This window comes from Falco rusticolus, chromosome 2 (assembly GCF_015220075.1).
Source record: "Falco rusticolus isolate bFalRus1 chromosome 2, bFalRus1.pri, whole genome shotgun sequence".
Lineage (NCBI taxonomy): Eukaryota > Metazoa > Chordata > Aves > Falconiformes > Falconidae > Falco > Falco rusticolus.
The window spans coordinates 80,332,034-80,351,515 of record NC_051188.1 but is presented as its reverse complement, the minus strand read 5'-3'; the positions used below and the strand labels follow the sequence as shown (position 1 = coordinate 80,351,515).

The 19,482-nt window shown below is 42.1% G+C and overlaps 1 protein-coding gene across 1 annotated transcript in view; it reads right to left on the bottom strand.

The window, feature by feature from the left end:
• Positions 1 to 4,800: 4,800 nt before the first annotated feature.
• Positions 4,801 to 19,482, bottom strand: part of PDXK (pyridoxal kinase) — a 53,229-nt gene continuing 38,547 nt past the window's right edge. The window contains exons 6-11 of the mRNA XM_037376705.1: positions 18,335 to 18,420; positions 17,490 to 17,535; positions 14,735 to 14,846; positions 13,235 to 13,371; positions 12,609 to 12,675; positions 4,801 to 11,849 (exon numbers count right to left, since the gene is read on the bottom strand). Of these exons, the coding sequence (XP_037232602.1) occupies positions 11,737 to 11,849; positions 12,609 to 12,675; positions 13,235 to 13,371; positions 14,735 to 14,846; positions 17,490 to 17,535; positions 18,335 to 18,420 (561 nt within the window). The 3' untranslated portion in view covers positions 4,801 to 11,736. The remainder of the gene's footprint in view (positions 11,850 to 12,608; positions 12,676 to 13,234; positions 13,372 to 14,734; positions 14,847 to 17,489; positions 17,536 to 18,334; positions 18,421 to 19,482) is intronic.

The window sequence follows — 19,482 nt, the reverse complement described above, 5'->3', positions numbered from 1 at the left end:
ACTCTCTTGAGGGACGAGAGGCCTTGCAGAGGGATCTAGATAGATGGGAGCACTGGGCTGTGGTTAATGGGATGAAATTTAACAAGGCCAAATGCCGGATTCTGCACCTAAGACAGTAACGCTGGGCACAAATACAAGGTGGGAGGGAGGGGCTGGGGGCAGCCCCGCAGGGAGGGATCTGGGGGTGCTGGTCAGCAGCAGGCGCAGGGTGAGCCAGCAGCGTGCCCCGGCACCAGGAGGGCAAACGGCACCCCGGGGTGCCCTAAACACGGCATAACCAGCCGGTCAGGGAGGCGATTATCCCTGCGTTCAGTGCTGGAGCGGCCTGACCTGGAGCACTGTGGGCACTTCTGGGCCCCACCGTTATGAAGGATGTGAAGGTCCTTGAATTCATCCAGAGGAGAGCAACAAAACTGGTGGAAGGGCTGGGCGGAATGTCCCGTGAGGGGTGGCTGAAGACTGTGGCCATGTCTAGTTTGAAGAAGAGGAGGCTGAGGGGCAACCTCATTGCTCTCTACAGCTTCCTGAGGAGGGGAAGTGGAGAGGGAGGTGATGAGCTCTTCTCCGGGAGATCCAGTGATACCAAGCACGGGAAATGTTCAAAGCTGCACCAGGGGAGGTTTAGTCTGGACATGAGGAAGCATTTCTTTACTGAGATGGTGACCAAACACTGGAACAGGCTTCCTAGAGAAGTGGTTGGTGCGCCAAGCCCGTCAGTGTTTAAGAGGCATGTGGGCAATGCCCTTAATAACATGTTTTAACTTTCAGTCAGCCCTGAAGTGGTCAGGCAGTTGGAATAGATGATCCCAGTAGGCCCTACAAGTATACTCTACTCTAGTATTTTGTTCTCTCCTATAACAATGGATGTAGTCAGATCATTAGCAGGGAGGCACCTTGATCATCCAAGAGCATACCTGCACCTGGGATTAGCATTCATGAAGTGTCTGCATTAGCCATGTAAATGAAATTTAATAAAGCAAGGCTCACAAGACCGGATCAGGAAGGTCTATAGCTGTCATCATACCTCTCCTCTTGGCCTGCCCTTCAAAAGACCTTTCAGGAGACCTAACGCACCAGCAGCTGGCAGGCTAGTCCCCCTTCTGATGCTGGCCTGAGATTTACTGCCCATTCTTACCACATAATTTATAGGCAGTGAAACTTCAATAACTGCAAACAGAGGCTACTTAAATACCTCAAATCCCCAGAGGAATCCAGCATGTTTATTACTCACCATGAGGTTTTGAAATGTCCCAGCATAAGGAGGATTAAATGCTTCCCTTCTGGATTTTAGGCATTCCTTACAATAATTATTTTAAATTACCCAGAGCCACAGGAACCTTGCAGGGGGCAATTTAGCAGTTAATAGCAAGGCAGTGCATTGAGGAGTGAGATTTCCTTGGGTGGGATTCTGGGGAGGAAAGCTCAGGCTGGCTGGTTGCAGAGGCCACTGCCCTGTGCTGCAGCTCCTGGAGGTGGAAGGCAATCGGAGGAGAGGTAACATGCAGCAGGACGGCCACAAGGCTCAGCTCCAGGTAACTCGCAGGAGGCATTTGTGAGAAAGGGGCAACATGCCAGCACAGAAATCCCAGTTATCATCTCTGTTAAAGCTGGCTACTCCCACTCAACTGGGGGAAGAGAAACACCACCAAGGGGGGGAAGAAAAAACCCACAAACATTTAGGAAAGGAAATGTATTTTATTGAAAAAAAAGAAAAATTACATTTCACTTATACACCATGAAAATACTGAGTTGTATGTAATTTTCATAAGAAGAGGTTAAGACTTTCACAAGAAAACCACATTCTTTATTACAGTATTACTCCACAAGATGAAGCTCTGGTGGCATCTGCACTAGGCGTTTTCACCACACAGTAGAGCAGGGCTAAATGTGCTTTGGGCAAAAACCCTAAATATTGGCCGCCTCCGGGTGCTACTCCCTGTTGAAGACATGGCGCTCATTTGGTCAGTATTGAATTCTTTCTGAATTAGAGATAAATCTCAAATTTCCTCTGCTTGCATACTACTTGGGCAAATTCACGGCTATCCTTCCCTTTTATTGTTAACAATTTCAGTTTGTATTTCCCATTCAGCCATCTAAAAGCATATTAAAACGGCATATAGGCTGTCACCCTCCCATTTTCCAGGAAAAAAAAATACTGAAAGGGATATACTGCACTAACAATCACTAACAGCAAATGCCAAGACCACTGGATGGTGCTATACTTCCCAGCGTTTCCTTGCATCGTTGCACCTCCAGCAACCAGCCCTACAGTTTTCTTCCCTAGCAAGACACATGCTCAGGTACAGTGCCCATTAGGCATGTGAATACATGTGCTGTACTAAATGCAGGCCACAGGACAGGAGTGCCTATCCCCAGGTGGTATCCCAACACCGCTTGTAGAGGTGTATCACGAGAAGCGCGCCGTGGTCCGAGCTAGCTGTGACAGGCCGTATCACATCACTTGGCAAGGCATCTCCCGAAAATCCCTTACGGACTAGAGACCTTTGGTGTGGTAAGATTTAAAAATCGGTAGGCAAAAATAAATACTAATGCCACTTAAATCCCCAAGTAACTTCCCTTATTTATTTATTTACTTACTTTTGTGAATATTTTTTTTTTCCCCTTACTCAAAGGGGACGGGAAGGAAAAGAGCCAGACCTGGACAATTCTGACACCATGCAAGTGCTGTGAAAGCAGACTTGAAACTTTCTCCACCTGGACCTTCCTACTACGTTCCCTAGTTAGATAACTGCTTTATTCTATGCTGTTTTCTACTCTGCTAGGCACAAGCACCACATATGTCATTCAGAACAGTCACACAAAATCTTTTAGCACTATAATGTTAATATTTTATATTAGCATTTAATATAATGCTAATTTGTGATGCAGGGGATGGGCTGGATTGAGACCACCATACTCAGATTACAAAACCTGCAGCTCTTCTTTCAAGTACCTAGCTGACAAAGACTTGCTTCCTTTACGGTGCACCTTTGCAATTAACTTCTGCTCACCCAGCATCTCACTGCCAGGAAAAGAGGCACCCCCATTCTCCCCCATTTTGTCCAGCTGCATCTTCCTGACCCCTCCCTAGCAGCAGCACAAGCACTTATCTGTTTCCAGGTGAGAAGGTTAAGGGAACTAAGGATGAAAGCTTCAGGGGGGTTGGCTGAATAAATTCCCCATTGGTTTTAGCTCCTTCACCCGTTAAGGGGACAGGCAAGCACCAGGACCAGCACAAGTGATGGGAGAGGAAGGTTAGGGCACAGTTTTATGGTGTAGCTGAGCTGGCCAAATTAGATCTATCATAGAAGTCGGTAATTCTCTACCTTTTGTTTCCAAAGAACAAGAGCCTAGCCTAAATCATCTGAATAATTCACTTTTAGAGTCCCTTGTTCTCCATGACCTATAGATGAAGTCTAGGGAACTTACATGGCTACACTAGGTTCCAAAAACAGGGAGGAGAATGAGTACCCTGCCGCCTTACCCTGCAGCCTGGAGAGCAGCGTGCTGTTCATCATACGCCTTTAAGTGCACACAGAGTTGTGCTAAACCAGACCTATGGTCCGGCACTTTGAAATGAACAGCCCAACAACTGCACACAGACCTCACCTCCCACTGGTTTAGAATAACTCCGCCACACTTCCCCCAAGGGAGGGTGCAGGCAAAACAGCCACTGTGCCACCACCACGGGTATATTGCGCCCACAGATCCCCAGAGGAGGAAAAGCCAGGCACAGCAAAGCATACAAGACATAGCTGTTCCCTTCCATAGCCTCTTGCCTCGACAATGCATTACTCATCTCGGTGCTAGTTTTCTTGCTAACTCGGCAAAACAGAAGTACTTCTCTTTAAATGTATCCTCAACACTGGAGAGAGAAACTGATAAATTCTCTGCTTTTTCCAGCAGTGATTTATTCGGAAGAGTGGTGAGGTTGCTGCCATGTTTCTTACAAGAGACGTAATAAATGATGCTTAGTTTTCCCAGATCACCAACTGTTGCGGTAGGATCACAACATTCAGCAGAGGGCCACACACTCTGCAAACATGATTTATATTGCAGACCCTTGCACTTTCTAGAGAACCTCCAAATGACAACCCAAAAAATAAAATCATACGGATGGCTGTGCTTTAGCCCTGGTCTTCCAGCCATAAGAAACAAAGCAAAGACTCCAGTAACTATCGCAAGATGAACAAATCATCCTCTGATTTTCAAACGTGCTAACAGCTTGCCTTTTGACTGAATGGGATTTTGTTGGTAACTCAACTCTTCTAAAAGCTAATATATGTATGAGTTTATCTTCAGATCACCCTACAAAAATTCTTCACATTATTACAACTGACAAACTACGGGGGGGGGGGGGGCGGAGTGGGACGCGGAAATCTTTACTTTCTCCCATTTAGCTGACTCATTATCTGTTGCATGCATTCAGCACAAGCCATGAAGTTAGCTCGGCCAGGTTCATAATATGTGAACAACCTAGTTTTGTTCCAGTCTCTGGGCTTCTCCATTTATATGTTGCTAAAGATCCCCCCATCTTATTTAATTAAATAAATCCCTCACCTGTGTTTAACCTGCCTTAGATATATTTGATGTTTTATTCCAATACAAAATCTAAATTTCAGGCTTACGCCACAAAACTTACCTGATTTTACAATGGCTAAGGTAGCAATATTTAGGGTTTTCTTCTTAAACAATGGTATCTACCATTCTATTGCCTCTCTCTACGATCAAGCATACAAGCCTTACTGTAGAAAGAACACAACTTGTAACCGCCAACCAGAAAAATACACAAACACTACAAAAGCCTACAATTTCATTAGAAATTAAATCATTTGCTATTACACAGAACTTCATTGTTTTTCTGGCATAAAACTCATTGAATTACTATATACGCCTTGAGGACAATCATTAAAACGTGTAAACATATAACAGGTCCACCTAGTCAGTACAAAGCACCACACAAACTTTTAAGTACATAGAAAGTTTGCTCATAAATATTTCTTTGTTAACAATTCAGCACTAAAAAAATATTACTTAAAAAGGCATCTTTTATTAAGTTATTCAGTTTGTCCAGGGCTGGTGGGGCTGTACTATCCCTACTATATTACAGCCACCTGACTTTCTTTCTAAACCATTTTACTTTTCTGGAAGAAAAGGCTATGTGTGGCTGGGACCCAAAGCTTCAGCACAATCTATAAAAATATAATTCTTTAAGACCTTCCGCTCACATCCCGAAGGCCTACACAGCCAGCCCCCAAATTCTGTTTCCCACCCCCACCACATTGCAAATAAAGCTTCAACATACACACACACACACAGAGTACATATATTACACTCTTCTACACACAGATTTTTCTAAATAGCAATGCAACCACGAGGGCAATAGGTAAGGGGTACATGTGATTTCAGTGGTAACATATGGCACAGCCTTCTCATATTGCTGGTTTTCTCTGTCTGAATCATGTGCTGCCTCATTCACTGCTCTGCAAATTGTGGATGTATTACTAATATTTGCACTGTGGAGGCACCAAGTCAGGAATGCGTGCTTACTTAGGAGCATACTTGGGAGCATCCCTTTTGCCTCAGGGTCCATTGCTGCTGGAGCAGTAGAAGCATCAAACGGGTGTCTGGTGGTGCTGGGGCTGTCACCTGGCACCGGTTTCCTGGTGAAGCAGATGGGAGCTTTCCTAGGCTGTTGAAAGCCAAACCACATTCTTCCCTTCTGGAAAATACAAGAACTAGCTTGGGCCCTCCTAGAAAAGCATACTGAGAATAGCAGCTCCCTTGCATTCTGCATTCAATGCCCTTCGCGGGGTGCTTAGGGCACGCTCCTCTGGTTTCTGATTGAACCTTGTGGATTTACCTTAAATCTGCTCCTGCATGCATGTATAAACTCACTGGTTTTACTCTTTTTTTAAAAAAAAAAAAAAGAAAAGAGCTATTTTCAGGGCTGTGATCGAACATCTCAAAACTTGGTTTCCATTGCTGGTATGTGTCTTTAACGGATGTGTTTTAGAAAGCTACAGAACTGTTTAGCAGTAGGCTCACTTACCAGTAGCAAATGTCTTTCATGAAGACCAGCTCTCTGAATAATCTTACCCTGTGATTCTAACAGGAGTTGAATGACTAGTCAATGAGCCAGTAAGGCTGCAATGAGATGTAAAAGAAGGGGTTGTGCTTCCATTTATGAGGAAGTATTTTGCTTTCAGAGTGACTGAAATTTATAACATGTTTCAGCTTCTAAAAGTACTCTGTAAATGGGCAAGGAGAGGTGGTTTTCTTTAGTATGAACAGAAGCCAAACTTCTCCAATGGGCATAAGCGTAATGATCTCCAATAACCAGTGCTCTCATTAAACTGGACACCTGCTCTCTTCCTCCTTAAAAACACTGCCATAGCAGAGACACCACAGACCGCTGACAGAAGCACCTGTTCTGACATGCAGGAACAATTGTTTCCTACTGTATAGTCTTGTATGCTGTAACCTACGCAGGAAGACAAAAACTCTGTGAAAGGGAGTGCAGCTAAACGCTGCACAAGAAACAGACCTCAAAATGAGTTATGGTTCCATACTAGGATATAACTAAGGAAACCTTTAATTACATCCACTTTATTCAGCAAAACTATTCAACTGTTCTTGTTCTGTTTAATTCTGAAATGATTAACATATTCAAAAATAGGATCTAACAATTTGTGTGTCCACAGTATATTAAATGTAGATGCTTTTATTACAATCTTTCTTGCCACATATTTTAAAATAAAATAAATCAATACAATCACTATAACAGTCTCAGACAACAAATTAACACCATCCAATCAGGACATAGTTAAGATACTCAAAAAGGCAGTATGAGTAGCTGGAAACCTTGGTCCTCCGATTCTTTTGTATAACACATTGATTATAGATTTCTCCTACTTATGACAAAAATCAGCAAACAGACATTAACAATTCATACTGCAGATTTCATAAATGTTTATATGGAGTATGAATAGCATTGATTTTAGCACAATGTCTTTATGTATGTCTCCCAAAGAGGTTCATGGGAATTTTAAGCATGTAGAGATTAATCTGAGCCCAGAATAGAGGAGATCACTTGTAAACAACTTTTGGTCCCTCCTGCACGATGGCTCTGCAAATGAGTGCACCTGCAGTAATCAAAATGGCTGACCACATACACTGCAAAGTTAATTCCAGAAAAAAGGGATCCAACACAAATTACTTCCAGTAAGCAAAAAGAAAGAATGGTGGGGAAGCCGACTGGGTACAACATTCACCGCTCCCATGCGCACACATGCTTCAGCATCAGAAGTGCCCTTCGCTTATAACTTTGCATGTATACATGGGAGTATGCGTGGCAGTGAAGTCAGTCGTTAACTGGTGAATGCTGGACTGGTGGGCTACAAACACCTTTCACGCTGTTAGGACGGTTATGGAAGATTATCCATTAGTTACTGACTCCACTCTCTGGGCTAAAGTGCTTGTTCTGTAATCAACTAGGACCTAAATTAGTTTAGACTAACCATTATTCTTTAGCTAAGGATCTGCAAGTGGATCAGACAACCCTGGCAAGTCTGCTCCAAGCCATTAAATAAATAGTGGGCAGCTGTCTAATACTGAAACACTTTCTAGCTGCACCAGAAAGACAGTAGGAACTCAGAAACAGATACAGATACTACATGCAGGAGGAGAGGAGGGAATAGAAGATTGTACAGGACTGTGCTGAGTCTTTGAATTTTGCTCTGCAAACATTATGAAAAAGCGCTGTGTAAGTGAACAAATAAAAATGCATCCAAGTATTAAGTATGTATACCTTGACATTTAAAAATACCTGTTAGCCTGTTGTGACTACAAAATGTTAGCTACAGAATATATTTACAGAAAATTTCTGATGTTTGTTCCTGGCCAGAGATCTTAAGCCCAATTCTTCACTGAAGACATTAAACCTGACCTAATTTAGATCAGGTCGGTGGGAATTTAAAACAGGTACTACATGAGCAACTCCCAGGGACTTGAGCAGAAGAAGCTAGCAGCTCATTGCTACAGAATCCAGCTACTGTAAAATATGAACTCTTTTTTTAAAAAAAAACACATGGATATGTCACAGATTCTAAGGAACATGTGAATTACTGAACTGATCCATTCTTTGAAGCAGTGGGAAGAGATTACACCTGACAGGTATAAGCTGCTCCAACAAACATATCACTTCCTCTTTTACAGCAAGATCAAGGTTTTAAAACCTTGTTTGCAAGGTAGCTTTAAGTCTCCTAAATTTCAAGCTTCTTTATTTCAGAGAAAACCAGCCCTTGCCTTTCTTTCAATTCCCTTGCGAAAGTCTATTTCTTTTATTGGCAAAAAACCATTGTGCTGTCTCACACTTACTAAAAGGGCTTTTCTGTAGTACATGCTTACAAGAAGTAGGGTTGCTTTGACAGTGCATACTTATTGCTGCTTAAAAAACCCCTAAAAGGCCAGTTTTGAGCATCTCTTTCCTGTTGATCCCCTGATGTGAAAAACTGAAGAACCTCAATTTTGCAGCAGGGATGGCCACCATATCACTCTCAGTTTGGCCCCATGACTGTCAACGAAGCTAATGCTGGTGCAGATGGTGTTGGGCAACCCACAGCCTCACACTACAGGAGACAGTGCACCACGAGCCACTTCCAGACCCAGCTATGATTTTGTGCCACAGCCATGGGACTGTAGGAATCAAGTGTCATTTAATGCATGTGAACAGCTCCTGGGATTCATCTAATCCTTTGCAATCTGACAGACGCAGTAGAGGTCTCAAAGCTTGGCCATCTGAAGACTTTTGTTTGTGCCCCATAGAGGCTGCAAAACTGGATACAGCTGGGTGAGGGTGTCAAGCAGAGTGATGCAAAGTCGACCACAATATGTACAGGCAGGGAAGTTCAGTATGTTGATCCCTTCTTCACAAGAGGATGGTAGGGATTATGCACTTCCATGTGAAACAGTCTAATTTTAAAAGATAAATAAACTCATAGTTTTGTTGGGAATATGGCATGCAACGCTTCTTTAATCAATGCTAGAAACAGTTAAAATCCTTTTGTGTTCAACATTTCAGTGTTGAAATACAGCACCAGCTACAGTACTTAAATACCTTTGCTGGAAGCAACTGTCTTAAAAAAGGCAATTGTATTCTTGGCACAACTGCCCAAGCAAAAAGCACCTTATTTAAAAAGTGGGCAAATTACTAATACTAAGCTATTTCCTTGCCTGTCTGGAAGTTTGTGTCTCAGGAAGAAAAATAAAGAAATATTTGCATCAATTTAAAAACACAGCCCTGCAAAGAAAGACAATTTTTTTTTTTTTTTTTTTGTACCTCACAGAATGGTTCAGGTTGGAAGGGACATCTGGAGGTCGTCTAGTTCAACCCTGCTTCACCAGCGGGGTCAAGTACAGCAGGTTGCTTAGGGCCATGTTCAGTCAGGTTTTGAGTATCTCCAGGTAATTCCACAACCTCTCTGGGCAACCTGTGCCCGCATTTGATCACCCTCAAAGTGAATTATATTTTTTTCATGTTTAAATGGAATTTTCTGTATTTCAATCTGTGCCCACCACCTGTTACCCCTTCGTTGGGCACCACTGAGAAGAGCCTGGCTCCTTCTTCACTGCCTCCCATCAGATATTTATACACACAGTTAAGATAGTTCATGTCTTTCCACATGTTGGATATCATCCATTGAGCTCTTCTCTGTTACTGACTGCTGATTTTAGCAATTGTTCATATCACCAAAATTATTATTGCTAGAAAGTTATTTCATGGCAGTGGTTACTAAAAACTGTGGCAGTAGTTTCACATTTTGTAGGTAATTTCTGTTGGTTTTTTCCCCCCTTATTCTCAATTTGTATGAAAATATTTTTTCATTTTTAATGCCAAGTGCATGAGAGGGAATAAAAATTATTATTAGTTGTTGAAAGTGAAAACCTGAAGTTTGCCTCTTACACTTAACTGCAAAACATTTTCATCCCTTAAATTTCATTTCGTTCTGAATTTCATTCAGAGATACTGAAAACGAGGAATTTCAGAAATGTCTTAATTAAGAAATCTTACTCTATGAAAAAAATCTATTCAGCTAAAAATCCACTTTAAGGATAAATTACTGTTCTACTAGGTGAAAACAATTAACTTTTACAACGGCAGAAAATCCACAAAAACGGTGGCATAAGTGAAAACTTCAGTGGCCAAAACAATCTCCAAACCACCTCTTCTGGACACTCCCAAGTTAAGCAAGTGACCTTATCAGTTAGGCAGGTGTGATGAGGCAGATGCAGGAAAGGCATCTGGGAGATACCCAAGAGTGAGTTTCCTGAACATGCTCAGGTAACCAAGAAAAACTCAGCCCTTTCCTCTAATGCAAATTTGCTTCATGTCACTGCAAGCAGAAATGCAATTTTAATCTCCCTACGCCTTCTAAGACAAAGCTCATTTACTGAGTTTGGATTTAGTAACACACTAGACCTTATCTTGGGAGAAGCAAAAACCTCAGTTCCATACAGAAATCATACGGAAGTACAAGTGGATAGTGCGTGCCTGTCAGCATATCTGCCCTACAGGTACACTATGTGCTATGATATTTAGGAAGCCAAAATTATTAAGACTCCCATTTTGAAACCTTATGAAGCAGAATTTTGAAATAAAGATGCATTAATAATAATAATAATGCATTTCCGCCATCTTTAACCAGCATAGGCTGCAGAAACTTACATTATGAACAAATTAATTTTGTATGTTTCACTACATCTGGTAAACGTATGTAACTTGCTAAACTTTACTGAACGAAAAATATTACTTTTGCCACATTGCTTCATTGATAAGCCTGTCAATAGTGCTCGCTATTGTTAAATGGAAGTGCACTACGTAGTCTGTAAATACATAGACCCATGAAGAATGAACTAGGGTAGCCAGCTTTCAGGGCAAGAGCAGCTTTCTCTTTTGTCCTTAGTTAAAAACTAAACAAAGAATCAAACCTGGCCTCAGAGGTAGAACTACAAACTTCTAATTAGTGCTACTGAATAAAGATACTGTCTTATTAATGAAGATGTTTCTGGAGCAGCTTTTGGAAGAAAATCATGTGGGCACCCACAGACATTAGAAATAAACAGCCAGTACCTGCAAAAGCTGAAACTGTGCAGCTGTTCATAGACAAGAAACAGGAGCAGTTATCAGCAACATGAACAACACCTCAAGGTCACTTCAGAGTACTTAAATGCCAAACGTCTTCAAAGTACTCCTACACACAACCAAAACTTTGTGTGTAGTTTTAACCCTGCTTAGTTTCATAGCAGCTGAGATACTGAATACCAGAGTAGGTAACCAGGTACCTCCAGGAAGAGGGAGCATGGAGCCAGCTCCATTGGCACTAAATGCCATCCTGAAATATATTTTCCAGTCAGTCAAGCATTCCATTAGCAAATTCACATCGAAAGTCTTTGGCAAGGCAGGAACATTGTACTCTCTTGCCCTGGGTAATTGCACAGACAAGTAAATTTGACAGCCGTTTTGATACCTGGTAATACGCTTCTATGCACACTAACTGTTTTTTGTTTTTAAAACTGAGCAAGGCCAGCACATATGTTTGAGAGTGGATATCTGCCTATGCTGGGCACTATTTCATGAAAGTCAGGTTTCTGTCACAGATCTAAGGCAAATATTACAATTTACAGGAAAGAAATGAGGACATCAATACATTGTGCGTTATTGGAGACGTACAGCCTTTATAACACGGTGGCTTTCACTATGATGTCTGGGTTTTCTATGTCCTTTTTGCTTTGGACCATTCTCAGTTCCAGCTGGGCTGAGTTTGGTTTGTTTCCTTCTCCAGCTTGGGCTAAAAAGATGACATCAGAACATCAGTAAAAACAATCGTATAAAAAGAAAAAATTTGCATTGTTCTGTTACTCCACCATTTTTATTACCCTCCTCCCCTCCCCAGCCTTCCTTGCTAACCCCTGCTAAAGGCTTCTCAGGTGGAAGATCCAGGTCAGCACTGTGATTTCCTTTAATTCCTGCTCTGCACCTCTCTCCAGGAAAGAAATTCAGCTCTGCTGTTAATTAGAAAGTTACACAGACATGTTCTAAGAACCCACAGATCCCATCTGGATCACTTTCAGAATTGAAAAACATGGGAACTCCAAGGGGAGAGAAGCTGGGGAAAAAGAAAAAAAAATTGCTCTTCACAAGGCCAACACAGCAAACATACAGCTTATTATTAGTTGATAAACACCTCTCAGTACTAAACACTCAAAGGGAAAATGAGTGAGCTGCACTTGAAACAGCAGCTCTCTTGCAAGTCAAACGCAGCATTTCCTCAAGTTCTTCCGCCACTGTTTTGCAAAGCAGCCAGGCACAGCCAGCATGACTGTAGTCCCGCTACAGCTGAACAGTGACATCTTCAGTCAGGTGTTGTCAGAAACAGGCTTGGAGGACACAGTAAGGAAATGCACGAAGACTACCAAGCTCTCCCGTAAATTCCCTGGCTGCTTCTGCACTGAGGGCTACCTTCAGTTGGGAAACCCAGAATGCTCTCTAAATGTTTCTTCTGATGCAAATCCAGACAGAACAAGGGAACAAGGTTTGAATGAATTACCTTTCGCACTCTTAATGGTCCTTTGCAGAACATGTTGCATGGCTGACACAGTCTTTTCACATGCCACCTGCATTAACATAATTAATTCAGGTTTCAGTAAAAGTTCAGCTGCCTAGCTTAATATTATTATTTCAAAACACTGCTCTTAAGAGGCAAACAACTGACAAGATGCAAACAGGATGACAACTATGTAATGTAGAATTTTGAGGGAAAAATTTTAGGCTTTCTTAATTCTCACAAAACAGGTATTAGAAACCATACACCTGTATCAATAAGTCTATGTGCTTAAGGGAAAGAAACAGAAAAATCTGATAAATGATTTTTAGTGCCTATTATGAAGTGAGGGTAAAAAATACAATTACAAACATACATACAGTCTCCCTCTAGACAGCACATCATCTTATTTGGCAAAATTACAAAATCCACATAACTGAAATGTGACTGTCCAGAGTTGTACAAGCTAAAATGTTTTGGCAACAGGGAAATTCTGCTTTTTTTCCTCCAAGGACAGGAAAAAAAGCCAAGACAGAAGAGAGTATTTAAATAATACCATAGATTAAAAGTATTTTTTTTAAAAAAAGAAACATAGTGTAAATTTGCAGAGAGACAAGTAACTTCACCCATACCTTCAAATTGTTTGGATGCTTATGCGTCCATGCCAAAAGCATAGCAGCAAACAAGTCTCCTGTTCCAACAAAAACAGCATCCACTTTAGGAGACTCCACTCGAATCCTTTGTGTCATCTTGGTACCATCTGCTTTAGCTACAACACAGATAGAGAGTTAAGTAACAGATCCAGCAATTAATACAATAGCACCTGATTTCAATTCCATTCGTTTGGAATGTAAAGATACTAAGGAGTATTGTAAACTTTCTACCAGCTCTTTTAAAAGGTACAACCTTTCAAAACTTTGCCAAGTTGTGACAGCATTTACAACTTACATATTGTACATACTTCACTTAAGAGGGAGCAGATAGCTAGCACGAAGGACTGAGAGCCACCTATCTTCATTTAGGAAGCAGCAGCAGCAGCTTGCTCACAAAACTGCGTATTTATGGAGACTGTTGAATTCTAGATGGGGCATGCCAAACCACAATCTAGAGCATCTCTGGGTTGTACAGAGGCACAAAGGCAGCTGCAGACATCAGCAGAGAATATCTGATCCATATGCCATATTCTAATCACCATTAGAATGGCTAGACTTATTCCAGACCTAGCATGTACTGACCCACCAACTGGTTCTTAGTGGAATCTGTTTTAAATATCAGTATTTTTTTGGTCTCTCAGCAGTCCAGAATGTGATGCCCACATTTACAGCCCTTAGATGAACAAGAAAATGACATCATACGCCATCTCACATAACTATGCCCTTCTCAGGTAAAAACATCCTGTGACAGTCCAAAACACGGTGAATCTTGGTGATGGTATAAAAGGATATATAAAGAAGAAGCAGAAGACATTTTACAACCTATCGGGGAAAAACAATCTGCTAACAGGACAGTGTAACTTTTCACAAAAGCATTCAAAATGTTCACAGTTCCTGTTTTATACCACTACCACTTGTCAGGGCCACTACAAGGGGTGTTAACAGCCCTGATCAACCTCACCTGGGACATCTTACCCCCAGGCAACCTCTGCCCACTTGCCGAGGAGCTGCACCGAAGCTCAGGCCCAAGTGCGAGCATCCTTGCCTGAGCTATGTTGTAGGTGTGCCTGTGTACAGCCCTGCTGTCCTCACTGACTGGATTGTCCACATTAGTCTCGGACCTGGCTTGTCTCACATTTCTCTGATGATCACTGGAGTGTCAGTGGGACCCGTCTGCCACCACCACCCCCATTTTAAATATCACCTTATTAAAATACTGTGGGGACTTGTGCCCTGTTGGTGAGGGCAGGGCTCTACCTGTGCTATGATCACGCTCAGCTCCAGCTTGTCTTCCCTCATGGAGCAGCCCCGTTCTTACTGCTCTCTGGTATTGCTGCAGGAGAAGAAGTTTGCTTAGGGATCTAAGCTCCTTCCATGCACTACCAATGGGTCTGATCAAACTGCTTCTTAGAAAAGTAACTTGAAAGCACAGAACAGGTTAAAAGAAAGTGCGGTTTAACGGAGGAGATCATGACTTACTTTTTCTGTGGCTTCCCAGAGCAATTAGGTAGTCATTTCCTAGAGGTGCCTGTAGATCTGAGCTTGTGATCACAACAGTTTCTGGTCCCATGGCATGGAGCATATCCATTACCTTTCCGTGTGCAAAAAGGCAGGAATCAGTGACTGCAATATGTGTTGATTAAACCTTGCATCATTCATAGTAATGAGGACTTTTGACAGCAACTTTTTTTGGCATCTTTTGTAAAGAGAAAAAGTAGTTTCTACTCAAATATTTAATTTAATTAGGGGAAATAACTTAAAATAGGGGAATCAAAACATACATACATACAAACTTGTTAAAATATTCAAGCATCTCTATTATCTTTGGACACTCCTCTGAAAAGAATACTCTGTTTCAACTATGATCAGAATGTTTGTCTGCATCATGTTTTTAGAACACATTATCAAAAGAATAAGAGAACAAATATACAGACACATCTTGAAACAGGCATCTTGAAACACTCGCTAGAAAGCTACTAACTCCAGATCATGAAGTTTGATTTACCTACTACTTTAAGAGTTAGCAAAAACGAAGAGTTAAAGAGTTAAATCAGAGGCACAAGTGTGTCTGTCTCAATCTTCTTTTCTCATTCTGTTTCAAACTTCAAATTACACCTGTAAATTATATACCTTTGTATTTCCACTCTGCGTGTTCCCCACTTAAACTCATTAATACTCTACTTCTGACATCACAATTGGTTGCTACAGAAGGTATTTTGGTTTCACAGAAGAAAGAATGGCTTCAATAATGAATTTAGCATAAAACACAGATAAAATATTAATTCTCCCAGAAGAGTTTAACTAAAAATCCTCTCAGGCTAGCTATGACTCACAAGCAGCTGAATGATAAGGAATTATTTCTGCTATTTTTGAATTCTCTATCACTTTTCTTTCTCGTCTAAGACTCCAGGTTTCTTCAACAGCCAGACCTCTTTGCACAGACATCAACTGGGTTTTAAAGAAGCAGTAAATCCACCAGCATATGCTGACATAATCAACATGTGAAGTAACACTAATCTCAATTTCATTTCTCAGTCACAGTTCCCCAAGAATCCCCAAGAATGGAATTCAAGAACTAGTATTTCTAGTTGTAGGACTTAGCCCCTTTTCTACACTAATATTTCATATTTAAATACATCATATTTAATATGACTATACTGCTGTCACTAGTCTTGCTAAAGAAAGGAATGAAAGCATGTCACCATGGAAAGTGATGCCAGAATTCCTACCACCTCCAAAGGGGACACATTCCAGCATGGATTATTACTCACACAGATAGATCTACGTATGATATGCAGTGGCAGAGACAGATTAAAATATCCTGAAAGCTACTATTTTAAAAATGTTTCCATTCCTAAGTATAATTCTATCTCTTTAGAAGAGATTCTTTTTTAAAGCCCATCACAAATAAGAGCTATTACGTGAATCAGACAGACTGTCAGAAAACTAACTTGTAAAATTGCTTAGTCCACGCAACTCATGTTTACTGCTGCGATATGCAAACCTAAACTAATGGCTGTTCAGCTAACAGTGCTGTTCTCAAGACTGTGTTTCCACTGGTGATGGTGATAAATGGAAGAACTGAGTTAGCAGCTAGTGGCACGAAGCACACAGTTCATCACCCTCATGCAGCACAGGGTGGGTAATGTAAAACTGGGGAGGGGTGGGGCTGGAGTGAAAAGAGCTGAGATCTTTGGAGCTGCTTCCCACCATGAAGTCATAGTGATCAATCAATGTTGCATGAAATTGCTGGAGGGAAAAAAAGCCAAACATCTGCGTGGACAGACCCCAGCTACTCTCCAGGGTGCCACTGATGTTTGTTTAAAGACTTTGTGTTCCTTTCAAGTTCAAAATCAAACTGGAAGAAATAACATCAGTCCATTACGAAAGCACTTGACTTGTCAACAAAAAGAGCTCAGCCCTTCTCAAAACACCAATAAAACCATATTCCTATTTCGTCCTTCACTGCTGAGCCCTGCAGCTTTTTATTTCCTTCAGTTTGTATAAAAGGATAAATCCTTACACCTTGATGCAGTGTATTCGCAGACCATCTATCATTTCTATATGGTGATGACAGCAGCTATCAGTGCTGTGAATTTGTACCAGCAAGTACCCACAGCCCATCACTCCCAGCCTGGTTTCTCATCTAGGCAATCTATCCCAGGTCTCATCCCCTTTAAGTCAATTTAAGGAAGAGAAGCAGTGCACCAGCAACCACTGTCAGGAAGAGATTCAGAAACCCTTGTAAGCGTTTGCTAGCAAGCTCTCTTCGTTGCAAGCAGCTCGTATGGGAGAATGAGGACACAGCTCAGCATGGCTGTCGCACGGCTCGCATGTGGACAGCAGAAGGAGCGAGTCGTGCAAGTTCCCAGCGCCCAGGGTCACCCGGGGGGGATCACCCCAGCCAGGCATTCCCACAGCGCTGACAACGTGTGGTTACTTGCCGCGGGTGCGGCTGCTACCCCATCTTACACCGCAGGAGAACAAGCTCATAAAGATCTACTCATTACCACCGTGATGCCTTTAGCTGTAGTTCTTTGGGGAGGTTTCTTCAGAAGTCTGACACTAGAACAGAAAGTGTTTTGCGCCTGGAGTGCACAAGCTTTGATCATAAATGGAGAGAGAAAGGATAGAGGTCAAAGTGACTTCAAGGTTAAAGACAAATGGCAAACTGCAGCACTGCAGGCAGGACCGCAGAAAGAGACCTTACACATCCTGCCCCTTGCCTCCTTACCTCTAAAGCTTCTTTTTCTGTGTGAATCTTCCTGCCCGTGAGTAACCTGAGAATGAAACAGAAATCTTAAGAAACCACAAGTTCTCCAGGCAATCGCTGCTTTATTTACTCTTTTTGAAGGAGGAAAGCTTGGACTTCACCATACAGGCCTAAATGGTTTGTAGCTACATGGTCTGCTGTGCCAGACCACTGTCTTTAAAAAGCATGTGCACAGATACACAGCGCTTCCGAAGTGGACTCACACCAGTCCTAATCTGCCTCCTGCAGAGATTTCTGTATTCTAGAACTCCCTCACAAATGCCTTCCCTCCATCTCCCACGTAGCTGTTCCATCCCCATACGGGGGACAGCCCGTGATGTATCACAACAGGTTACCTCCTGACCAAAGAGTCACAGCTACATAGACAGGCCAGGCAGGAAGGATTTAAATTCTTAACTCCTAGGAGGTGATGCAACAGTGGTATTTCCAAATTTAATTTTGGGGGGCTGAGCCAAACTATTTCAGTTTTGATATTCTGACATATAACAAAAATATTCCTAGGAATGGGTAAGGATGGGGAAAGGAAAAAGAGGTATTTTTTCAACATGCCCTAGATACAGGCCTCTGGAGATAACAAGAAGTAATCATGAGAGACCAGAGAAAATGAAATAATCTTTTCCTCACATAACTCCCAGATTTTTTATTGATTTCAATATGGAACAGTTGGAGATTTTCTGAAAAGCACAACTTTAAAGTAACAGCTAAAACCCAACACATGCATGTATATGGCAGTGTATCAAGACAAGTAAGAATGGGTATCACACTCCCCCAAGTTTATTTGGCTATAAAAGGAAATAAGTACTTACTCAGCTTCAAACTGGTTAGGAGTAATTATGTCAGCAACAGGTACAACTTTGTCCCTGTAGACTGGGAGGAGATCCTTGGGCACATACTAGAGGAGAAGAAACAGCATCGAGTGTTATCAGCAGCATCTGAGAGGTGGGACTGCAACTGTTCTTCCCTCAACTGCCATCCATGCTGTCACTGAGTAACCTGACAGCTCCCAGTGTACTATTATGCAGCAGTAACAAGGGGGCAGCGCATCCTCCAGCTGGTGACAGCACAACCAAGAGCCCTTCTTACACTGGAGGCAATGGGAAGTACTGCTAAGCAGACTGGCCTAAACTGGCAGCATCAAAAGCACGTGGTACCTGGATGAAGAATTTCTGGATTCCCTCTCAAAGTGACAGAACAGCGTGAGGAAATACCGTGCCCAACATGGGAAACCCTTTCTCATGTCCCTACCTTGGAAAGAAGATACGTTGTTGTTGTACTGACAGCATAGAGTCCTTTTGCTGCAGCAGTGCGTGCCCACCTCGATTGTGTTGCATTTTGGGGCTTAGGAACAAGTAATACCTGTGCTACCTGTTATTTTGCCTCCTTCTTTCAGTGCAGTATTTCTAGGGTGTGCTGTACACCAATGTGTGTGAAGAGGAATCAGATTTGTAATTTGTTTGGTACAACTTAATCTATAAAGCAGTTCTGGTAAGGATGTTAAAAATATTTTGCTCGTGTTGCACCCAGGTCTAACAAAACGCTAGCATACTTTGCTGCCTGCAGAATCAGCTCTTCAAGTAATAAGGGCCAATGCTCCCCGTTCTGCCTGTCTGTTCCATCTCTATCCCACCTTCATTAGCTAAATACAGCCCATCAGCTAAGGGAGACTGGCTATCTAAGCAGGTGACATACACCAAAACGTAACAGGAGCCCACTGGCCTGTACGCTCTTCAGACTCAAAGCTGAAGCTGTTCTGGCACACACTGGAGCTCAGCTGGGAGTTTGGGTTAGATGGGTACAGGGGTCATCTCACCTGCTGCAACTCAATTTAACAACACCTTTTATTAAAATTAATTGTTTACTAGTAGCTGATATTCTTTGGCAGAACCCCATTTGCTAAATCAGGATTGATACCTCCTTTTGCCCATGTTTTATCTTCTCTGTTAGTCTCAAGCTA